The following is a 19956-nucleotide window of genomic DNA, read 5'->3' as shown; positions in this document are numbered from 1 at the left end:
TTATGTGTTTTACAGTCTGTGGAAGTAGGCCCTGTAGCCCAGAGTGAGCCTCGTCTTCTCAGCTTAGGTCCTCCATGCCCAGTCTCATTTCACCTCTGCACCACTGCATGGGAATTCTCTCAAGGCCGTCATAGAGTTTACCATCTTTGTTTTCTAAATCGCCTGTGTTATCTGATGCCGAAATATCTTAAAAATAGTTTCTTTTCTTCTCCTTCAGTTATTTTGGGGTATGGGGAGGGGGGGTGCTAAATCTAGTCCCTTTTATGCCATTTTTGGCTGGAAGAGAAGTCTGCCCAAAAGGTTTTGACAGATGACTAAATCAGTTGGGATATGAACTCTTACATGGATTTGTTTTCATAGGATATTTTTGTTAGTATTTAAATTCATGATAAATTTCTTGATCTAAGTTAGTTTTCTTTCACCCTTACAGCTTGCCTCTGAATATTGATTTGCTAGATAGTCCAGACTTAATGGAAACAACCATTGATGATCTAATTGGGGCACCTGACACTCTGGAAACACCCCAAGTGCCAGATGAAGTTAACACAGTCACCGGGCAAACTGGATTAGAGGAACCTAAAGAGGAGTGCGAGAGTAAGTAAATGTTCTGTATAACATCAAGGACAACTTTTTATTTTACATCCCTTTGAAGTGAGCTATTTAAATCAGTTCCTTCAAGAATGTTTTATGCAATAGTTGAATTTTAAAATTTAAGGAAGAATAGTTGTGCCTTCTTGCCTGTTTTTGGCTTAAGGGTCCATTGAAATTGTTAAGATTACATAATTGGGACAATTAAACATTTGTGTCATTTGGGGCGCCTGCGTGTTTCAGTCGGTTGAGTGTCCAGCTTCGGCTCAGGTCATGATCTCACAGTCCGTGAGATCGAGCCCCGCGTTGGGCTCGGTGCTGACAGTGCAGAGCCTGGAACCTGCTTCGGATTCTGTGTTTCCCTCTCTCTCTGCCCCTCCCCTGCTCATGCTCTGCCTCTCTCTGTCTCAAAAATAAATAAAAACATTAAAAAAAAAATTAAACATTTGTGTCATTTATAAGTCATTAAACATTCATGAATTTTCTTTTTTCTTTTTAATGTTTATTTATCTTTGGAGAGAGAGACAGCACAAGCGGGGGGGTGGGGGGGAGGTGGTGGAGGCGGACAGAGAGAGAGGGAGACACAGAATCCAAAGCAGGCTCCAGACTCTGAGCTGCCAGCACAGAGCTTGACGCAGGGTTTGAACTCGTGAACTGAGAGATCATGACCTGAGCTGAAGTCAGCACCTTAACCGACTGAGTCACCCAGGAACCCTAAGCATTCATGAATTCTCAAACTTGCTTTTTTTACTTTGTTTCTTAAGTGTAAATTAAGAGAAAATTTCCTTAAAGATTTCCTATAACACAGGATTTAATAGATGTTCGGACATTCCATTAGCTCCTAGGAAGTATTTTGTTACTAATGAGGACTGTTGTTCCAGACCCACAAAAATAAATAATCCAGGAAGAGTGCTGCTTAACTTTTTAAAAGTTAAGATACCTAACAGGAAGTGAGCCCCTCATTACAGAAGGTATTCAAACAGAGCTTAAATGATGTTGAAGTTGTGACAGAAGAAATTCTTGTGTAGCATGGGGGTTTCATTAATAAGACTTACTGAGTTCACATTTATAACGTGTTCAGAGTCACTCAATGAAAATAGAGTGTTTTGATATTAGGAATTAAGGTTTTATAATCTTGGTATCCAATTTATTCTGTATTTTCTTTTGGCTATAATATCAAAATCCTGATTCACATAGGTAAGTAGCTATACATGGTAACTTTTTTAAAAACATGCTGTAATTTTAGGATGTTCCTCAGACAAACAGAAGTAGCACAAGAAGCTTTATTTCAGCCAGAACCCCCTCCCCCAGATCCCAATTTTGGGGGTATTAAGTTATCAGCATAAGCTAAAGTATTTGTGGTCTCAACATCATCATGTTTAAAATTTAGTATCGCATAAAGAAGCGTTAAGAAAACCAGGAGATGGCAATTAAAGTACATAAACGAAAATGGAGGATTTGGGGAAGATCAGTGTTGAATTTGTGATTTTGTACGTTAAAATTACTGGAAAAGTTTTAAGAACTGCCAGTACTGGAAAACTATCTCTGGAAATTCTGTTATCATCGTACTAGGATCAGCTCTGGGAATCCGTATTCCTTAAAAGCTCCCTATCTGGTTTTAATGTATAGCCATGGGAGGGATCCACTGAGTTAATGAATGGACACTTTATAAGATCCCTTTGACGAGGAGAAAATGATTTCATAGTTTTTCCCTCCCTTCTACCTAATTTAATAGAAATTACTAGGCATGGGGCGCCTGGGTGGCTTAGTTGGTTGAGCATCCGACTTCAGCTCAGGTCATGGTCTTGCAGTTCGTGAGTTCAAGCCCCGCATTGGGTTCTGTGCTAACAAACAGCTCAGAGCCTGGAGCCTGCTTCAGATTCTGTATCTCTGTCTCTCTATCCCTCCCCTGCTCATGCTCTGCCTCTCTCTGTCTCTCAAAAATAAGTAAATGTTAAAATTAAAAAAAAAAAAATTACTAGGCATTCAACAGCTTGCTTTATCACGAGACTGTGTGAAAATTCAAACTCATACCAGATTAGTCCCTGCAAAATAAGATTATTACAGAGTGGCTAATTTAAATAGAGTTCGTTTAAAGGTGAATTGTGTTTAATATATTATCTTTTCAGTGGTTAGAGAACTTTATTTGTAATGTGTTTTGCAGCTAGGTGGAACATAAGAGAGACAGAAGGCTTTTCCTGCATTGCACCTGTGTTATCAATACATAATATGTTGTATCAGTCAGTGAATAAATGTATGTCCTCCATCTGTTTGCTTCATAAAAGTATAGTTTTAGGCAGCGTATAGTCAGGGCCGAGGAAAGAAAGTGGCAAGGCAAAGTACTGAGGTCAGCAGGAGGAGCTTGGGTTGTGGTTGTGGAAGGATCGTGTCACAGGTGTTCTCTGCCTTTTCTTCAGATATTTTGGCTGGTAAGGGCTTCTGAACTGCACATGCTCTTGAGATTCCATATCCAGTGGCTCTCTAGGAGTACTGTAGATACAGGGCAATGTTCCTGTTTGGGTTAACTTTTAAAGGCCAACTGGGACTCAGTTATCCACACTTTTTAAAAAAAAAATTTTTTTTAACATTTACTCATTTTTGAGAGACCAAGAGAGACAGAGTGCAAGTGGGGGAGGGGCAGAGAGAGAGGGAAACACAGAATCTAAAGCAGGCTCCAGGCTCCGAGCTGTTAGCACAGGGCCTAACACGGGGCTTGAACCCACGAACCATGAGATCATGACCTGAGCCGAAGTTGGATGCTTAACCGACGGAGCCACCCAGGCTCCCCAACATGCTCTTTTTTTTTTTTTTTTTTTTTTTTTTTAATGTTCATTTTTAAGACAGAGCACGAGCGGGGGAGAGGCAGAGAGAGAAGGAGACACAGAATCCGAAGTGGGCTCCAGACTCTGAGCTGTCACCACAGAGCCCGATGAGGGCGGGGCTTGAACCCACAAACTACAAGATCATGACCTGAGCCAAAGTTGGATGCTTAACTGACTGAGCTACCCAGGCGCCCCTGTTTGGGTTAACTTTTAAATTAATAGTTATCTGGTTCTAGAAAGAAAATGTATTTATTCTGTGGTGATCTGGATTATTCCATTTAATTTTTGGTAACTGGTATTGGGGAAAAAAACTTAAGTGTATTACCTCACACAGCTGTGACAGATTGACAGACTAAGGGGCCATGTTGCCATTTTTTCCCAGCATTAAAAGATGCCTCAGAGAAGCTCAGACACCTTGAGTTGGAAAGCAGTCTATTGCCGTCCTCCCGTCCCAGCGTTGATGTCAACATCAACAACCAGGTATTCAGATTTCTCCCTCGTATACCTGTACACATCTTCAGACCTTCTGGAAATCCCTGCTTTCCAAAGCTGATGCTTTCTCTCTTCTTTCGCTGGGGCATGTGTGTGTGTGGACTTCTTACAGTAGATCTCTTTAAAAAGCACACAGTTCATGTATGTTCTGGAGGAAAGGAAGAAACTTGGGCCATGATAGGAACTGTAAAGTCATCTCCTGAGTGTTTTTAGACACACATGCAAAGTGTTGTGGTTGCTTTAAACTTGTTCTTTTGATTCAGCCCATCCTCTTTCTAATTCTATTCAATGGGTTGTGCTATAGTTGAAGAACCAGTTGAAAGCCTTTCAAAATTACAGAAGGATTTGTTCAAACGGGAGCTGCTCTGTCCTATAAACAAGGAAGAGAATGGAACTTGAGATGCTTCAGCTTTGTCCTTCATAACTTTTACCACCCTGTGCCCTTGGAGTTTTAGGTGTGAGGTGGGGGGTGCATCCCAATTTAACATATTAAACTTTAGTTCATTGTTTGAGTGTAATTTAAAAATTTTCTTAAACAACTTATAGAGATAATTAAAAATAGATCAGATGAGGTAAAAATAATTTACTGTGTCAGCTACTAGGTGTCCCTACTAAATGGAAGAGTAAATTTTAGATAATGATCTGGAGACACCCTTTTTTCCATATATAGACAACAGATAACAAGGATCTGTTGAATTAATTTTGTTTTGGTTTTAAAGAGGAAAAGGGACCAGCTGATTTGTAGTGTTCTTTCATCCTTGGATAACTAGCTGGAATTTCTTCAGAGACCAGTGTAACAGAGAGAGTGATTTTCTTCTTTCTTGTCATTGTTCAAGCTACCTTTTTGAATCCAACTTGGTTTTCTTTTTCCTTTTTCTGTTTTTGCTTAGGAATGTCTTTTACAAGCTGATTAAATTCCAGAAAGGCTTTCATTTTCTTGACCCCTCAGTATTTTTCAATTATATTGATTTGTTTGCTTTCATATCGTCCGTTGTTTTTACTATCTCTATAGGTAGGGGAATGCAGGGTCAGAGACAGAAGGTTAATTGAAAGCTCTAGATGAAAGCTTTAGATGGTTAGAAATTAATTTGAGAAGAATTTAATGAAGGACTAGAAGGAACCTGAAGGGGAATGATGAATCTTGCTGGGCATAGGGTGGGAGAAGAGGAATGATTGTTACACTGGAAGGGAGTTCATGCAAATCCACTGAATAGCAATGTGTTTCTTTTGTAAAATTCCCTGCATGTCTTATTATAATATCACTGAGCCTCCAAAGCAGAGAATCTGTTAAATTAATCTTGAAGACTTGAAGAACGAACAGGAGTGTGGGTTCAGGATAGGAAAGGGAGTGTAAGAGTAGGTTAGGTAAAGGACAGTGGCTGCCGTAAAGGAACATTCTGGGGTTCACATAGCTAGAAAAAATGATAGCTAATATTTAGTGAGATTAATCGATGCCAGGCAGCAATAACAAGAAAGAACTCAGTGTTGTATTAAAAAAAAAAAAAATAAGAGACCTCTTTATAACTAGAGTGCTATATACAAGTTTGATTCCTGTTTTATATAGATGATACATTTTTAATCCAGTCTGATTTCTCTACCTTTATCATCAGTAGATCACGTTTTCTTAGGGAATGCAAATTAATCTTGATAAAAGCTTTACTAATTAAAGTAATCTTAGGATGAACAACCTGTAAATAAAATACATTATGGTAAAGCAAAGTACCAATTTTGGATGATTAGCTCTAAGAATTGTGGAACTGAGAAGCTGTAAGCCAGTGACAGAATGTTAGGCTCAGACTAGCACTACTGGCAGCAGAGTTGACTTCAAACTCATGTCTTGAGAACCCATTTTAGAGGGACCTCATGCCATGGGAGGCCTACATTACCCAGGATTGATGCAGTCCCTTGACACCCTGATACACTGTTGATTCAGTTCTACAAACGTGTTTATTGTTTACTTTCTGTAAGATAAACTAATAAGATAAAAGAAAACAGCTAAGAAATACAGTTTTTGGAAGGCAATATCAGGATCCATGAAGACTGACAGGCTGGAATGATGCACTATATATAAGAATATATGTTATAAATCTGAAAATACAGGATTAGATAGAGAGGTAGAATATAACACAAGCATGTGTAAAAAAGTGTTTTAGGAATATGTAAATGTGGTTTGAAGTGTGACTGGCAGAACATCTCTGTTATATTAACCAAAAGGGTTTAAAAAGGGAGGTCCAAACATAGTATTATTACAGTCATTTCTGGGTAGCACTCTTCAAAACTGATTTAGGAAACTAAAGCAGTTTGAGAAGAGAAGGAACTAAATGGTGAAAGCTCTTAGAGCTAAGTTACAACTAAGGATCAGTAGTCTCAGGAAATAGCATTTTATTTAAAAAAATTTTTTTGACAGGGGGCGCCTGGGAGGCTCAGTCGGTTGAGCATCTGACTTCGGCTCACATCATGATCTCTAGATTTGTGAGTTGGAGCCCCATGTTGGGCTCTGTGCTGACAGCTCAGAGCCTGGAACCTGCTTCAATTCTATGTCTCCCTCTCTCTCTGCCCTCTGCATTCCTCCCCCATATGCACTCTGCCTCTCTCTGTCTCTCAACAATAAATGAACATTAAAAAAATTTATTTTTTAATTTTTTTAATGTTTATTTATTGTTGAGAGACAGAGACAGAGTGCAAGCAGGGGACAGAGAAAGAGGGAGACACAGGATCCGAAGTAGGCTCCAGGCTGTGAGCTGTCAGCACAGAGCCTGATGCAAGGCTTGAACTCACAAACTGGGATCATGACCTGAGCTGAAGTTGGACGCTTAACCGACTGAACCAATCAGGTGCCCCAGGAAGGGCATTTTAGATATCTGAAGAGGTATTATGTGAAAGAGGCATTAGTGTAACCTGTTTTAATAGCCTCCGAGAAGAGTTGAGGTCAGCGAGTATGTAAGAGGTGTGCAGGTGTCACCTTGATATGAGAAACATTTTCTGGGGTACCTGGCTGGCTCATTCAGTGGGGTGTGTGACTCTTGATCTTGGGGTTGTGAGTTCAAGCCCCACATTGGATGTAGAAATTACTTAAAAATAAAATCTCTAACAAAAAAGAAAGGAAGGAGGGGAAAGAAAGAGAGAGGGAGAGAGAAAGAAGAAGGAAGGAAGGAAGGAAGGAAGGAAGGAAGGAAGGAAGGAAGGAAGGAAGGAAGGAAGGAAGGAAGGAAGGAAGGAGGGAGGGAGGGAGGGAGGGAGGGAGGGAGGGAGGGAGGAAGGAAGGAAGGAAGGAAGGAAGGAAGGAAGGAATCATTTCCTAACAGTAATTTCCTTCATGTACGTATGTTGATCATCTCCATTTTTATCCTTGACATAAGTCACACCATTTCACTTGCTTCTGCAAGTCATTACCTACCTACCTTTCTTTCTTTCTTTCTTTCTCTTTCTTTCTTCCTTCCTTCCTTCCTTCCTTTCTTTCTTTCTTTCTTTCTTTCTTTCCTTCCTTCCTTCCTTCCTTCCTTCCTTCCTTCCTTCCTTCCTTCCTTCCTTTCTTTTTTCCCTTCTTTCTTATAATAATCTATTGTCCCATTAGCTAACATATAGTGTATACATTGTAGTCTTAGCTTCAGGAGTAGATTCCCACGATTCATCACTTACATACAACAGCCACTGCTCATCCCAGCAAGTACCTTCCTCAATGACCATCTCACATTTTTTCCACCTTCCCAACCCCTGTCCCCATCAACCCTCAGATTACAAGTAGTTAACTTTCTTTACATCTGCCCTGGACACAGGGCAGTGGACACAGAAGGTATGTGAATAAGTCTAACTTCCCTTTGGAAATGGAGGCAGTCTTCAGACATTAGCTGTGCAACGGCCATACTTCTCCAGAAATCAGTGAGCTGTTACATATCATGTAATTAGTACGTAGAAATTATACTTTTTATGAATGCAAAGGCAAACATTTCCTGCTTGGCAATAATTGGTAAATAATTTTCCCCGTACCCTCTTGAGTTCTTGGCTGAGACCTCTGTGACAAAAGACCGAGTAACAAGAGAAAAACAAGTTTCCTAACCCAGAGAAAAATGAATAACTCTCAGAGACAGCTTAGAATTCCTGCCTGAATACCACCTTCAGCTAGAGTTGAAAGATGTAGGGGAAGCCAGTTATGAGAAAGTTATAAGGAAAAAGTCTGATAAATAAGAGTAAGGTTGTTACGCAGATTTGATTCCTTGCTTTTCATTGAGAAGGGTCTGAAGTCCCCAGGGATTAATCTTTGTCCTTCTTGGTGGAGTGGGGAGGAGGGATACTTTTGTAAGTTTATGTTCTGCTTTTAGGCAAATAAGGGGAGAGTGGAGAGCTTTTCTTGTGGCCTTCCAAGATGGACTGTCAGTGGCATAGTAACTGGCTGCCACTGGAATTATGTACTATAATGAAAGAAAGTGAAAGTGTTTTAAAGCTGTTACACTCAACTGTATATCAGTAATTTTTTAATGTTCTCAGACATCATAATTATAGAAGATACAGATTTTTAAAAGCAGGAAATTTTAAATCTTCCGTTAGTCACTGCTAAGAGATAACTACAGTTAATGTTTTTAAGATAAATAATTTCCAAACATTTAAATGTGATGTATTTTTTTAAAATAAAAGTGCAGGGACAATAGCTTTTTTTTTTTTTTTTTAATTTTTTTTTTTTTCAACGTTTATTTATTTTTGGGACAGAGACAGAGCATGAACGGGGGAGGGGCAGAGAGAGAGGGAGACACAGAATCGGAAACAGGCTCCAGGCTCCGAGCCATCAGCCCAGAGCCCGACGCGGGGCTCGAACTCACGGACCGTGAGATCGTGACCTGGCTGAAGTCGGACGCTTAACCGACTGCGCCACCCAGGCGCCCCGGGACATTTAGATTATTGCTAACTTTCACTGTCATAATCAGTGCTGTGACAAACAGCCTTATAAATAAATACCTTCAATCATCTCATTATTTTCCTGGGAAGGAAGTGATAGGTAGATGTATAGGCAATTTTAAAGCCTTTATACTTTTGCAAAAATTGGGAGATGGTGACAGTTTATACTTTACTTGTGAGATATGTGTTGAATTCTTGTCTTTGTTTGTAATATAGGCAGGTTGCTCTGAGAATCCTATAACTTGCAAATTTCAGTAATTACCAAGTAATCTCAAGTCCGCAACATAATTGACTCTGAAAAGAAAATGTCAAACTATTTTGAATTAGCCATGATTTTTCCCTACTATTAGGATATAATTGACAAATGAATTTGTATTATATTTAAGGAATACAATGTGATGATTTTATATACATATACATTGTGAAATGATGTCTACAACTGAATTAATAAATATATCCATCACCTCACGTATTTACCTTTTTGTTTTGTTTTGGGTTTTGGTGACAGTGCTTAATTAGCAAATTTCAAGTATTCAGAACAGTATAATTAGCTATAGTCACCATGCTATACATTAGATTCTCAGAATTTAATTCATTTTATAACTGAAAGTTTGTACCTTTTTACCAAGCTTTACCTATTTTCCTACCCTCAAGCCCCTGGCAACCACCATTCTACTCTGTTTCTGAGTTGGATTTTTTGTTTGTTTAGAGTCCACATATAAGTAATACCATGCAATATTTGTCATTCTCTGACTTGTTTCACTTAGCATAATGCGTGTTGTTGCAAATGGCAAGATTTCCTTCTTTTTTAAAACTGAAGTATAGTTGACATGCAGTTTTATATTAGTTTCAAATGTATAACGTAATGATTCTACAATTACAAGCATTATAAAATGCTCACTATAAGTGTAGTTACTATCTCTCACCATACAAAGTTACTACAGTATTATTGGCTATGTTGGCTATGCTAAGACTTCCTTGTTTTTAAACGTAAATAATATTTCATATATGTACATACACTCACCACATTTTTACTCCATTCATCCATCGATGGATGCTTAGGTTGTTTCCATATCTTGGCTACTATGCATAATATTACAGTGAACACAGGAGGGAGATACCTACTCAAGATAGTGATTTTGTTTCCTTTGGATATATACCCAGAAGTGGGATTCCTGGATCATACAGTGTGAACTAGTCATGATTGAAGAAGGATGTAAGGAACTTCCTGCAATTAATAGGAATCATTCCAAACACTAAGCAGTTACAGACATAGAGTTAGTTCAGAATAGTGATTCTCAGACTTATATGTGTGTTAGAATCACATAGAGGAGCTTGTTAAACATTCAGATTTTAGGGGCCCACCTGGAGGCAGATGTGTGGAAACCACACTGAGAAACACCAAATCAGAATAAGCACATTAATTAAATCTTTTCAAATCTGAAAGAATGGTGTAGTATATAATCCCATACATGGCAGCTAGCCTGTTTTACAGAACAGAAGCTGTGTGTGAGACTAAGAAAATGTTTAGAGTCAGTCTGTTGTTTAGATCAGCCTTAAATAGCAAGCACGTAATAATAACAATAATTGTTGTTGTAGTCATTCATTTTAAGGTATCAGTTGTAGTACAGATAATTTAAACTTCTTAATTTGCTTCCTTCCATTTATTTCTTTTCACAATGGTTTGTTTATAATGTTTTCATTAAGATCTTCACTGACTGGACTTGTGCCTTATTCTGTCATTTTCATAAGTCTGTACCTGAGAGTGACTGTGGCTATATAACATAATCCCAAGCAAAATCATCTGCCTGATGACAGCTCCAGAATTACAGGGATTAGCCTGTGTAGGGCCTAACCTAAAATCCGGTTGAAGTTAATTACAGCAAATGGCACATGTTCTCCATGTGTGATTTAACTCAGGCATCTGTCCTGGATGATGTAGTCAGTTCTTCAGTAGCTTTAAGGCAGGAAGTTGGGCTGGATGATTTCTAGAGATCTCTACCAATTTGTATTTCATGTTTGTGACTATTGAGTCCTTAGTTTGAAACTGCTTATGGTGGGAGGGGACTATTCCTGGAATAGGATAGGAAGGCTTAAGACACATGATATCCTGGTTGTCTGAATATGAACTTTCATCAGCCCCTTTCCTATTTCTGTATAACTATAGCCCGCCAGAGTTGCTTACACTGTATTTTTAATATCTAGGAGGAGGTGGTGAAGTTGACTGAGAAATGTCTTAATAATGCCATTGAGAGCCCAGGATTGAATGCCAGGAGAGTTCCTCCTGACTTGAAGAGTAACATTTTGAAGGCTCAAGTAGAAGCAGTGCATAAGGTAAGCTGCCTTTAATGGGGAGAGTCCTGATGAAGCGGCAATAGATGAGACTTACAGCTGAGAACCCTGAAGACACATAAAGTACATGAGTGTTAAATAAGGGTGACCTAGCTAGTGATTGCAGATAGCGAGTAGTTCCCAGAAACAGGCTCAGGATGGCAGAATGCCTTCCCAAGTCTAAGTCTAAGCTAGTTTAAGAGGAGGCAGTCATGGGATAAAAAGTTGAGAGTAAAGACCCTCTAGGGTGTAAGAACTTTTTTTTTTTTTTTAACTTTTGTTAGGGGCACCTGGGTGGCTCAGTCGATTAAGCATCTGACTCTTGATTTCAGCTCAGGTCATGATCTCACCATTCGTGAGTTCGAGCCCACATCAGGCTCTGTGCTGTCAGCTCAGAGCCTGCTGCGTGGAATTCTCTCTCTCTCCCACTCTCCCTGTCTCCCTGTCTCTCTCTCTCCCTCTCTCCCTCTCCCTGCCCCTCCCCACTTGCTCTCTCTCAAAATAAATAAATAAATTTTTAAAAAATTAAAAAAAACCTTTTTTTCCGTTTAATTTTAATTTTTTTTAATAATTTACATCCAAATTAGCATATAGTGCTACAATGTTTTCAGGAGTAGATTCCTTAGTGCCCCTGACCCATTTAGCCCATCCCTCCCACAACCCCTCCAGTAATCCTCAGTTTGTTCTCCATATTTATGAGTCTCTTATGTTTTGTCCCCCTCCCTGTTTTTATATTATTTTTGCTTCCCTTCCCTTGGATGGAGGAAACCCTTCCAAATTCCTGTGGAAGTGAGTCCCTAATCTTTGCCATTTTTATAGCCAGAAAATCTAATGATTTTTAGATTCCTGTCAATACTAAGTCTGTGGTTTCAGGTCTTTAGCAGTCTGCTACTTCCCGCCACCCATCTGACTTCAGTTTGGTAAAGTTGCATGTCACAGTAGTGACGGTTGCAAGGTGAACGAGTTGGCTGTGACACTGTGAAGGATGCTATGCCCTTCACAGCCTTCAAGGCCTTCAAGGACCAGCCCCCATGAAGTTTATGGCATTCATGCTGTCAGAGTCTGCTTTCCCTTGGTGCTCCCTAACTTTCAGACTTAACCCTCCATACTAAAATCAGGACAGCAGCCCATCTCACCAAGTCATGTTATCAACTAGGATTTCAAAATATCTTGTGGAGAAGATGCACTTTACCCATCCTGTCCCCAGGCACAAGCCTTGAACAGAACCTGAGAAGATTTGAGGAATATTGTTCATGCTTTGGTTATTTATCCTCTCCTCCTAGTGTAAACATAAAGCATGATATTTATATATAAAAGTAAATATGAAATATGATGATACAGGCTCTGGAATCAGACAAGTTGAGTTTGAATCCCTTTCTAGTCTACCACATACTAGTGTTGTGATTTGGCAGGTTAGTTTCTCTAAGCCTCAGTTCAATCGTGTTTAAGAAAAGATAATGGTAGTACCTACCTTAAAGTGGGTTACAAGGACAGTAAATGTAAAGGACATGGAATGGTGAGTGCCTGGCACATAAACAGCATTTGATTAAGTATTGAAGCTACGTGTTGTATTAGCAGTGGCAGTAGGTGTTACTGTTGTTACCTTACATAATATTTCCACTTTGGGACTTTTCTTGACTTGAAGAAGAGAAAAATAAATTCAATAGCCCTAAAATAAAAAGATTTTATTTCATAGTTAAAAACTTCCCCATGAAGAAAAATCCAGGGCCAGATGCCTTCATTTTGGAAATCTACTGAAGAAATAATTGTTCCATACAAACTCTGTCAGAAAATAGAAGAGGAGGAAGCACTTCCCAACTCATTTAATGATACCAGTATTACCCTGGTATACCAAAACCAGCAAAAGATTTCATATGAAAAGGAACTATAGACTAATACCCTTCTTGTGCATAGACTCAAAAATCCTTAACAAAATAGACCAAGTAGGGTTTATCTCAGGAAAAAAGTCGGTTTATAATTTAAAAACCACTGTAGTTGACCATATTAAAAAGTAAAGAAAATTGTCTCAATTCATATGGAAAAGGCATTTCACAGAAATCAACACCCATTCATGGTAAATGCTCACAGCAAACTAGAAATAGAATGGAGCTTGTTCAGCCTGATAAAGGGTATCAACGAAAAAAGTCTACAGCTAGCATCACATGCATGCTGAAAAACACATTCACTGAAATGGCCAGTATTAAAAACTGACCATCCCTGTGTTAGCAGTGATGGCACTCCTGCAGTGCACATTGCTGGTAAGAATATAAAACGTTACAAGCACTTTAGGAAGCATTTGACAATGTATTAAATACACACTTCCTACATGACCCTGCAGATCTACTCTGAGGTATGTACCCCAGAGAAATGAAAACGTAGGTTCATACAGGTTATTAGTACATGAATGTTCTTAGCATTATTTGAAGTTGCTAAAAACTAGGAAGAACCCAAATGTCCATCAGCAGGTAAACAGGTAAACAAATTGTGGTATATTCATACAGTGGAATGCTACTCAGCACATAAAAAGGAATGAATTGGTGATACATGAGCATCATGGGTGAATCTCAAAAACATCATGCTATTCTAAAGAGATAGACACTAAAAAGATAGGCATTATGATTCCATGTGTATAAAACTATAAGACATACAGCTCATTGTTTGCCGTGTGTCAGGGTTTTTGATGGGGTTGCATTGGAAGCCTCAAGGGAACGCTGTGGGGGTAGTGACAGTGTTGCACATGTTGATTGTGGTGTTGGTTATGCACCTATATATATTTTTCAAAATTCATCAAACCACACATTAAAAATGTGTGCTCCAATCAGTTTTCTAGTGTGTAGGATGGTTTAGTGTTGGTCTGGCTGTATTTCATGGACCCGAGACATGAGGGTTATGGGAGGGGCTGTGGGAGGGGGATGGGCTAAATGGGTCAGGGGCACTAAGGAATCTACTCCTGAAATCATTGTTGCACTATATGCTAACTAATTTGGATGTAAATTTAAAAAAATAAAAAAAAGTTAACAATGTGCTTTTTACTCTATGTAAATGATACCTCAATCAAGTTAAGAGAAAAAACTGATCCCCTCAGAAAAATATTTTAGAATTTCCTCCTAACATACCTTTTGTGTTCAGGGAAAAATAAAAGGCCAAATATGCAGCTTAGTTATCTGTCTCTTCTTTTTATCAGGTAAATTCAAAAAATTCTGACATCGAATCTTTTGGGATTCTGTATATATTGACTAACACACCATGAGAGCTGTCTAGTAAAGGGCGTAAATTTGTGTACTATTGAAGTAGAAGTGTGGATTATTAATTTGGGTGTGGATGAGACTACACTAGGTGAGGTACTGGTATTTCCATATGTAAGGTATGATTACCTCTGGAACTGAAGCAAAGTGATATTTCTGTTTTTACTGGAAAGATGTGTAAATTCCTTATTACTTTAGTATCCTTACAAAGATTTACTTTTTTTTTCTTCATTTTCTCAGGTTACAAGAGAAGATAGCTTATTAAGTCATAAAAACGCACATGCTCAGGATGCTGCCACAAACAGGTACAGTTTGGGTTAGACTGAATTAATTTGATGTTCTTTTCCTCTTAACTTTGCTTTTTTGCTCTTTTTTCCTGTTCTTCAGTGTATCCCCAAATAATTTCAGGATATCTATTTGAAAGATAGCTTGAATTCACTTTTGTATCCATTACATAGCTGTTTACTTCCTAGTTTTAGATTATCTAGAGATAATTCTAATTAGTCTCTACATTCTCATCCTTCTACTGCAGAGCAAAAGCGACCTTTAAAGATATTTTTAATCTGCATGTGAGGAATGTATATTATTTCTCTTAACTTCAGTGCCATCCTATTATCACAGTGGCCTTGTTCTTACAAACTTTCTACTATGGGCTCTTACATTATTCACATAAATTTCTTTGCTATTTTAAGTCCCTTCTGTGTCTCTTTCCTTTAATGAGTATTAGGCCATTTATTTGTTTTGCTAGGCTTTTATCCCCTGCTCTGTGCCAATTTGTTTTCATCACTGTGTATCCAGTGTTTTGTGCTTAGTTGGTGCTAAACGTTGTTGGATGAATGAGTGCTATTTCTTTTCCCATTATTCAAAATGTGATTCAGTGAGCAGTTTCCTGATTAATCTTATTCAGTTCCAGGTACTGTAACCAACATAGCCCTAAAGCATATAGCATGCTTTGTATTGTGTAGTTAGTATTCAACAAACATACTAATTGGTGATCAGGGTAAAACTAGAATTACAATTTAACTTTTTAATTAACTTCAGTAAATCATTTGGCCCACGACATTTAATTTTTAAATTTTTTTTTAAAGTTTATTTATTTTGAGAGAGAGAACGTGTGCGATTGCAAGCCAGGGAGAGGTAGAAAAAGACAGAGAGAGAGAGAATCCCAAGGCAGCACCGAGCCTGACATGGGACTTGATCTGAAATGTGAGATTATGACCTGAGTCGAAATCAAGAGTTGGACACTTAACTGACTGAGCCACCCAGCCACCCCTGGCCCACAACACTTTAAATACTGTTATTATTTAGAGTCTTTTAGAACTTCATTTTAAAAAAATTTTTTTTTTCCAATAGGAAAATAATGGGGATAGGACTGCCCAGTTGCATTGAACTCTTACTGCTGGAAACACCCTAGAATGTACTCCCAACTTCTAGATTTGTTTTTCTAAATGGCTGCTGATATTTTGAGTAATCTAATTTCCCCCTAGGATTTGAAATGTATCCTTTAAGATGTGTTTAAGTTCCTGTTTATGCTTGGGTCTATTTCGGGACCTTTTCCTTTTTTGTTAATCTTCTCTCTAATCTTTTTTTCCCCCATGCCATACCACACTTTGAAAAATTACTGTATCTCCTTTTAATATTTCAAGGTTCTAGAAAACTGTGGAGATTATATATTGTCTGTGTACCAAATGTCAAGCTTTGTACTATCTTCACATTTTGCTGTAGTAGGTGTAGACTGTTTTTCCTTATCTTTTTTATTGAGTTGTAATTTCCATACCATAACGTTTTCCCTTTATAAGTATACAATTCAGTGCTTTTTAGTATGTTGACAAAGTTTTGCACCATTACCAGTAATCTAATTCCATAACGTGGTCATCACCTCTAAGAGCAACACCATACCCATTGCAGTCTCTCCACATATTGGATTTGCTTACTCTGGACAGTTCATGTAAAGGAATCACACAATGTGTGGCCTTTGTGTCTGGTTTCTTTCAATTAACAGAATGTTTTTTTTTTTGTTTTGTTTTGTTTTTTTTATTTATATATGAAATTTATTGTCAAATTGGTTTCCATACAACACCCAGTGCTCATCCCAAAACGTGCCCTCCTCAGTACCCATCACCCACCCTCTCCTCCCTCCCACCCCCCTTCAACCCTTAGTTTGTTCTCAGTTCTCAACAGTCTCTTATGCTTTGGCTCTCTCCCACTCTAACCTCTTTTTTTTTTTTTTTTTTTGTTCCCCTCCCCCATGGGTTTCTCTTAAGTTTCTCAGGATCCACATAAGAGTGAAACCATATGGTATCTGTCTTTCTCTGTATGGCTTATTTCACTTAGCATCACACTCTCCAGTTCCATCCACGTTGCTACAAAAGGCCATATTTCATTTTTTCTCATTGCCATGTAGTACTCCATTGTGTATATAAACCACAATTTCTTTATCCATTCATCAGTTGATGGACATTTAGGCTCTTTCCATAATTTGGCTATTGTTGAGAGTGCTGCTATGAACATTGGGGTACAAGTGCCCCTATGCATCAGTACTCCTGTGTCCCTTGGATAAATTCCTAGCAGTGCTATTGCTGGGTCATAGGGTAGGTCTATTTTTAATTTTCTGAGGAACCTCCACACTGCTTTCCAGAGCGGCTGCACCAATTTGCATTCCCACCAACAGTGCAAGAGGGTTCCCGTTTCTCCACATCCTCGCCAGCATCTATAGTCTCCTGATTTGTTCATTTTGGCCACTCTGACTGGCGTGAGGTGATACCTGAGTGTGGTTTTGATTTGTATTTCCCTGATAAGGAGCGACGCTGAACATCTTTTCATGTGCCTGTTGGCCATCCGGATGTCTTCTTTAGAGAAGTGTCTATTCATGTTTTCTGCCCATTTCTTCACTGGGTTATTTGTTTTTCGGGTGTGGAGTTTGGTGAGCTCTTTATAGATTTTGGATACCAGCCCTTTGTCCGATATGTCATTGGCAAATATCTTTTCCCATTCCGTTGGTTGCCTTTTAGTTTTGTTGGTTGTTTCCTTTGCTGTGCAGAAGCTTTTTATCTTCATAAGGTCCCAGTAATTCACTTTTGCTTTTAATTCCCTTGCCTTTGGGGATGTGTCGAGTAAGAGATTGCTACGGCTGAGGTCAGAGAGGTCTTTTCCTGCTTTCTCCTCTAAGGTTTTGATGGTTTCCTGTCTCACATTCAGGTCCTTTATCCATTTGGAGTTTATTTTTGTGAATGGTGTGAGAAAGTGGTCTAGTTTCAACCTTCTGCATGTTGCTGTCCAGTTCTCCCAGCACCATTTGTTAAAGAGACTGTCTTTTTTCCATTGGATGTTCTTTCCTGCTTTGTCAAAGATGAGTTGGCCATACGTTTGTGGGTCTAGTTCTGGGGTTTCTATTCTATTCCATTGGTCTATGTGTCTGTTTTTGTGCCAATACCATGCTGTCTTGATGATGACAGCTTTGTAGTAGAGGCTAAAGTCTGGGATTGTGATGCCTCCTGCTTTGGTCTTCTTCTTCAAAATTACTTTGGCTATTCGGGGCCTTTTGTGGTTCCATATGAATTTTAGGATTGCTTGTTCTAGTTTCGAGAAGAATGCTGGTGCAATTTTGATTGGGATTGCATTGAATGTGTAGATAGCTTTGGGTAGTATTGACATTTTGATAATATTTATTCTTCCAATCCATGAGCAGGGAATGTCTTTCCATTTCTTTAAATCTTCTTCAATTACCTTCATAAGCTTTCTATAGTTTTCAGCATACAGATCCTTTACATCTTTGGTTAGATTTATTCCTAGGTATTTTATGCTTCTTGGTGCAATTGTGAATGGGATCAGTTTCTTTATTTGTCTTTCTGTTGCTTCATTGTTAGTGTATAAGAATGCAACTGATTTCTTTACATTGATTTTGTATCCTGCAACTTTGCTGAATTCATGTATCAGTTCTAGCAGACTTTTGGTGGAGTCTATCGGATTTTCCATGTATGATATCATGTCGTCTGCAAAGAGCGAAAGCTTGACTTCATCTTTGCCAATTTTGACGCCTTTGATTTCCTTTTGTTGTCTGATTGCTGATGCTAGAACTTCCAGCACTATGTTAAACAACAGCGGTGAGAGTGGGCATCCCTGTCGTGTTCCTGATCTCAGGGAAAAAGCTCTCAGTTTTTCCCCGTTGAGGATGATGTTAGCTGTGGGCTTTTCATAAATGGCTTTTATGATCTTTAAGTATGTTCCTTCTATCCCGACTTTCTCAAGAGTTTTTATTAAGAAAGGGTGCTGGATTTTATCAAAGGCCTTTTCTGCATCGATTGACAGGATCATATGGTTTTTCTCTTTTTTTTTGTTAATGTGATGTATCACGTTGATTGATTTGCGAATGTTGAACCAGCCCTGCATCCCAGGAATGAATCCCACTTGATCATGGTGAATAATTCTTTTTATATGCCGTTGAATTCGATTTGCTAGTATCTTATTGAGAATTTTTGCATCCATATTCATCAGGGATATTGGCCTGTAGTTCTCTTTTTTTACTGGGTCTCTGTCTGGTTTAGGAATCAAAGTAATACTGGCTTCATAGAATGAGTCTGGAAGTTTTCCTTCCCTTTCTATTTCTTGGAATAGCTTGAGAAGGATAGGTATTATCTCTGCTTTAAACGTCTGGTAGAACTCCCCTGGGAAGCCATCTGGTCTTGGACTCTTATTTGTTGGGAGATTTTTGATAACCGATTCAATTTCTTCGCTGGTGATGGGTCTGTTCAAGCTTTCTATTTCCTCCTGATTGAGTTTGGGAAGAGTGTGGGTGTTCAGGAATTTGTCCATTTCTTCCAGGTTGTCCAATTTGTTGGCATATAATTTTTCATAGTAATCCCTGATAATTGTTTGTATCTCTGAGGGATTGGTTGTAATAATTCCATTTTCATTCATGATTTTATCTATTTGGGTCATCTCCCTTTTCTTTTTGAGAAGCCTGGCTAGAGGTTTGTCAATTTTGTTTATTTTTTCAAAAAACCAACTCTTGGTTTCGTTGATCTGCTCTACAGTTTTTTTAGATTCTATATTGTTTATTTCCGCTCTGATCTTTATTATTTCTCTTCTTCTGCTGGGTTTAGGCTGCCTTTGCTGTTCTGCTTCTATTTCCTTTAGGTGTGCTGTTAGATTTTGTATTTGGGATTTTTCTTGTTTCTTGAGATAGGCCTGGATTGCAATGTATTTTCCTCTCAGGACTGCCTTTGCTGCGTCCCAAAGCGTTTGGATTGTTGTATTTTCATTTTCGTTTGTTTCCATATATTTTTTAATTTCTTCTCTAATTGCCTGGTTGACCCACTCATTCGTTAGTAGGGTGTTCTTTAACCTCCATGCTTTTGGAGGTTTTCCAGACTTTTTTCTGTGGTTGATTTCAAGCTTCATAGCATTGTGGTCTGAAAGTATGCATGGTATGATTTCAATTCTTGTATACTTATGAAGGGCTGTTTTGTGACCCAGTATATGATCTATCTTGGAGAATGTTCCATGTGCACTCGAGAAGAAAGTATATTCTGTTGCTTTGGGATGCAGAGTTCTAAATATATCTGTCAAGTCCATCTGATCCAATGTCT

At 38.6% G+C, this 19956-nt stretch overlaps 1 protein-coding gene across 6 annotated transcripts in view; it reads left to right on the top strand.

The window, feature by feature from the left end:
- The window catches only part of EPB41L5 (erythrocyte membrane protein band 4.1 like 5), a 147500-nt gene that overhangs the window by 102814 nt on the left and 24730 nt on the right, over nucleotides 1–19956 (top strand). For 5 of the 6 annotated variants that reach the window (XM_086718396.1, XM_086718395.1, XM_086718392.1 and 2 more), the window contains exons 17-20: nucleotides 431–594; nucleotides 3793–3890; nucleotides 10998–11126; nucleotides 14609–14673. In XM_086718396.1, coding sequence (XP_086574522.1) covers nucleotides 431–594; nucleotides 3793–3890; nucleotides 10998–11126; nucleotides 14609–14673 — 456 coding nt within the window. Of the gene's footprint in view, nucleotides 1–430; nucleotides 595–3792; nucleotides 3891–10997; nucleotides 11127–14608; nucleotides 14674–19956 lie in introns of those variants that run through there. The other variant, XM_086718398.1, reaches the window with a different exon arrangement.

The sequence above is a fragment of the Puma concolor genome, chromosome C1 (genome assembly GCF_028749965.1).
Source record: "Puma concolor isolate L17-30 chromosome C1, mPumCon1.1.hap2, whole genome shotgun sequence".
Taxonomy (NCBI): domain Eukaryota; kingdom Metazoa; phylum Chordata; class Mammalia; order Carnivora; family Felidae; genus Puma; species Puma concolor.
This window is presented reverse-complemented; position numbering and strand designations above follow the sequence as displayed.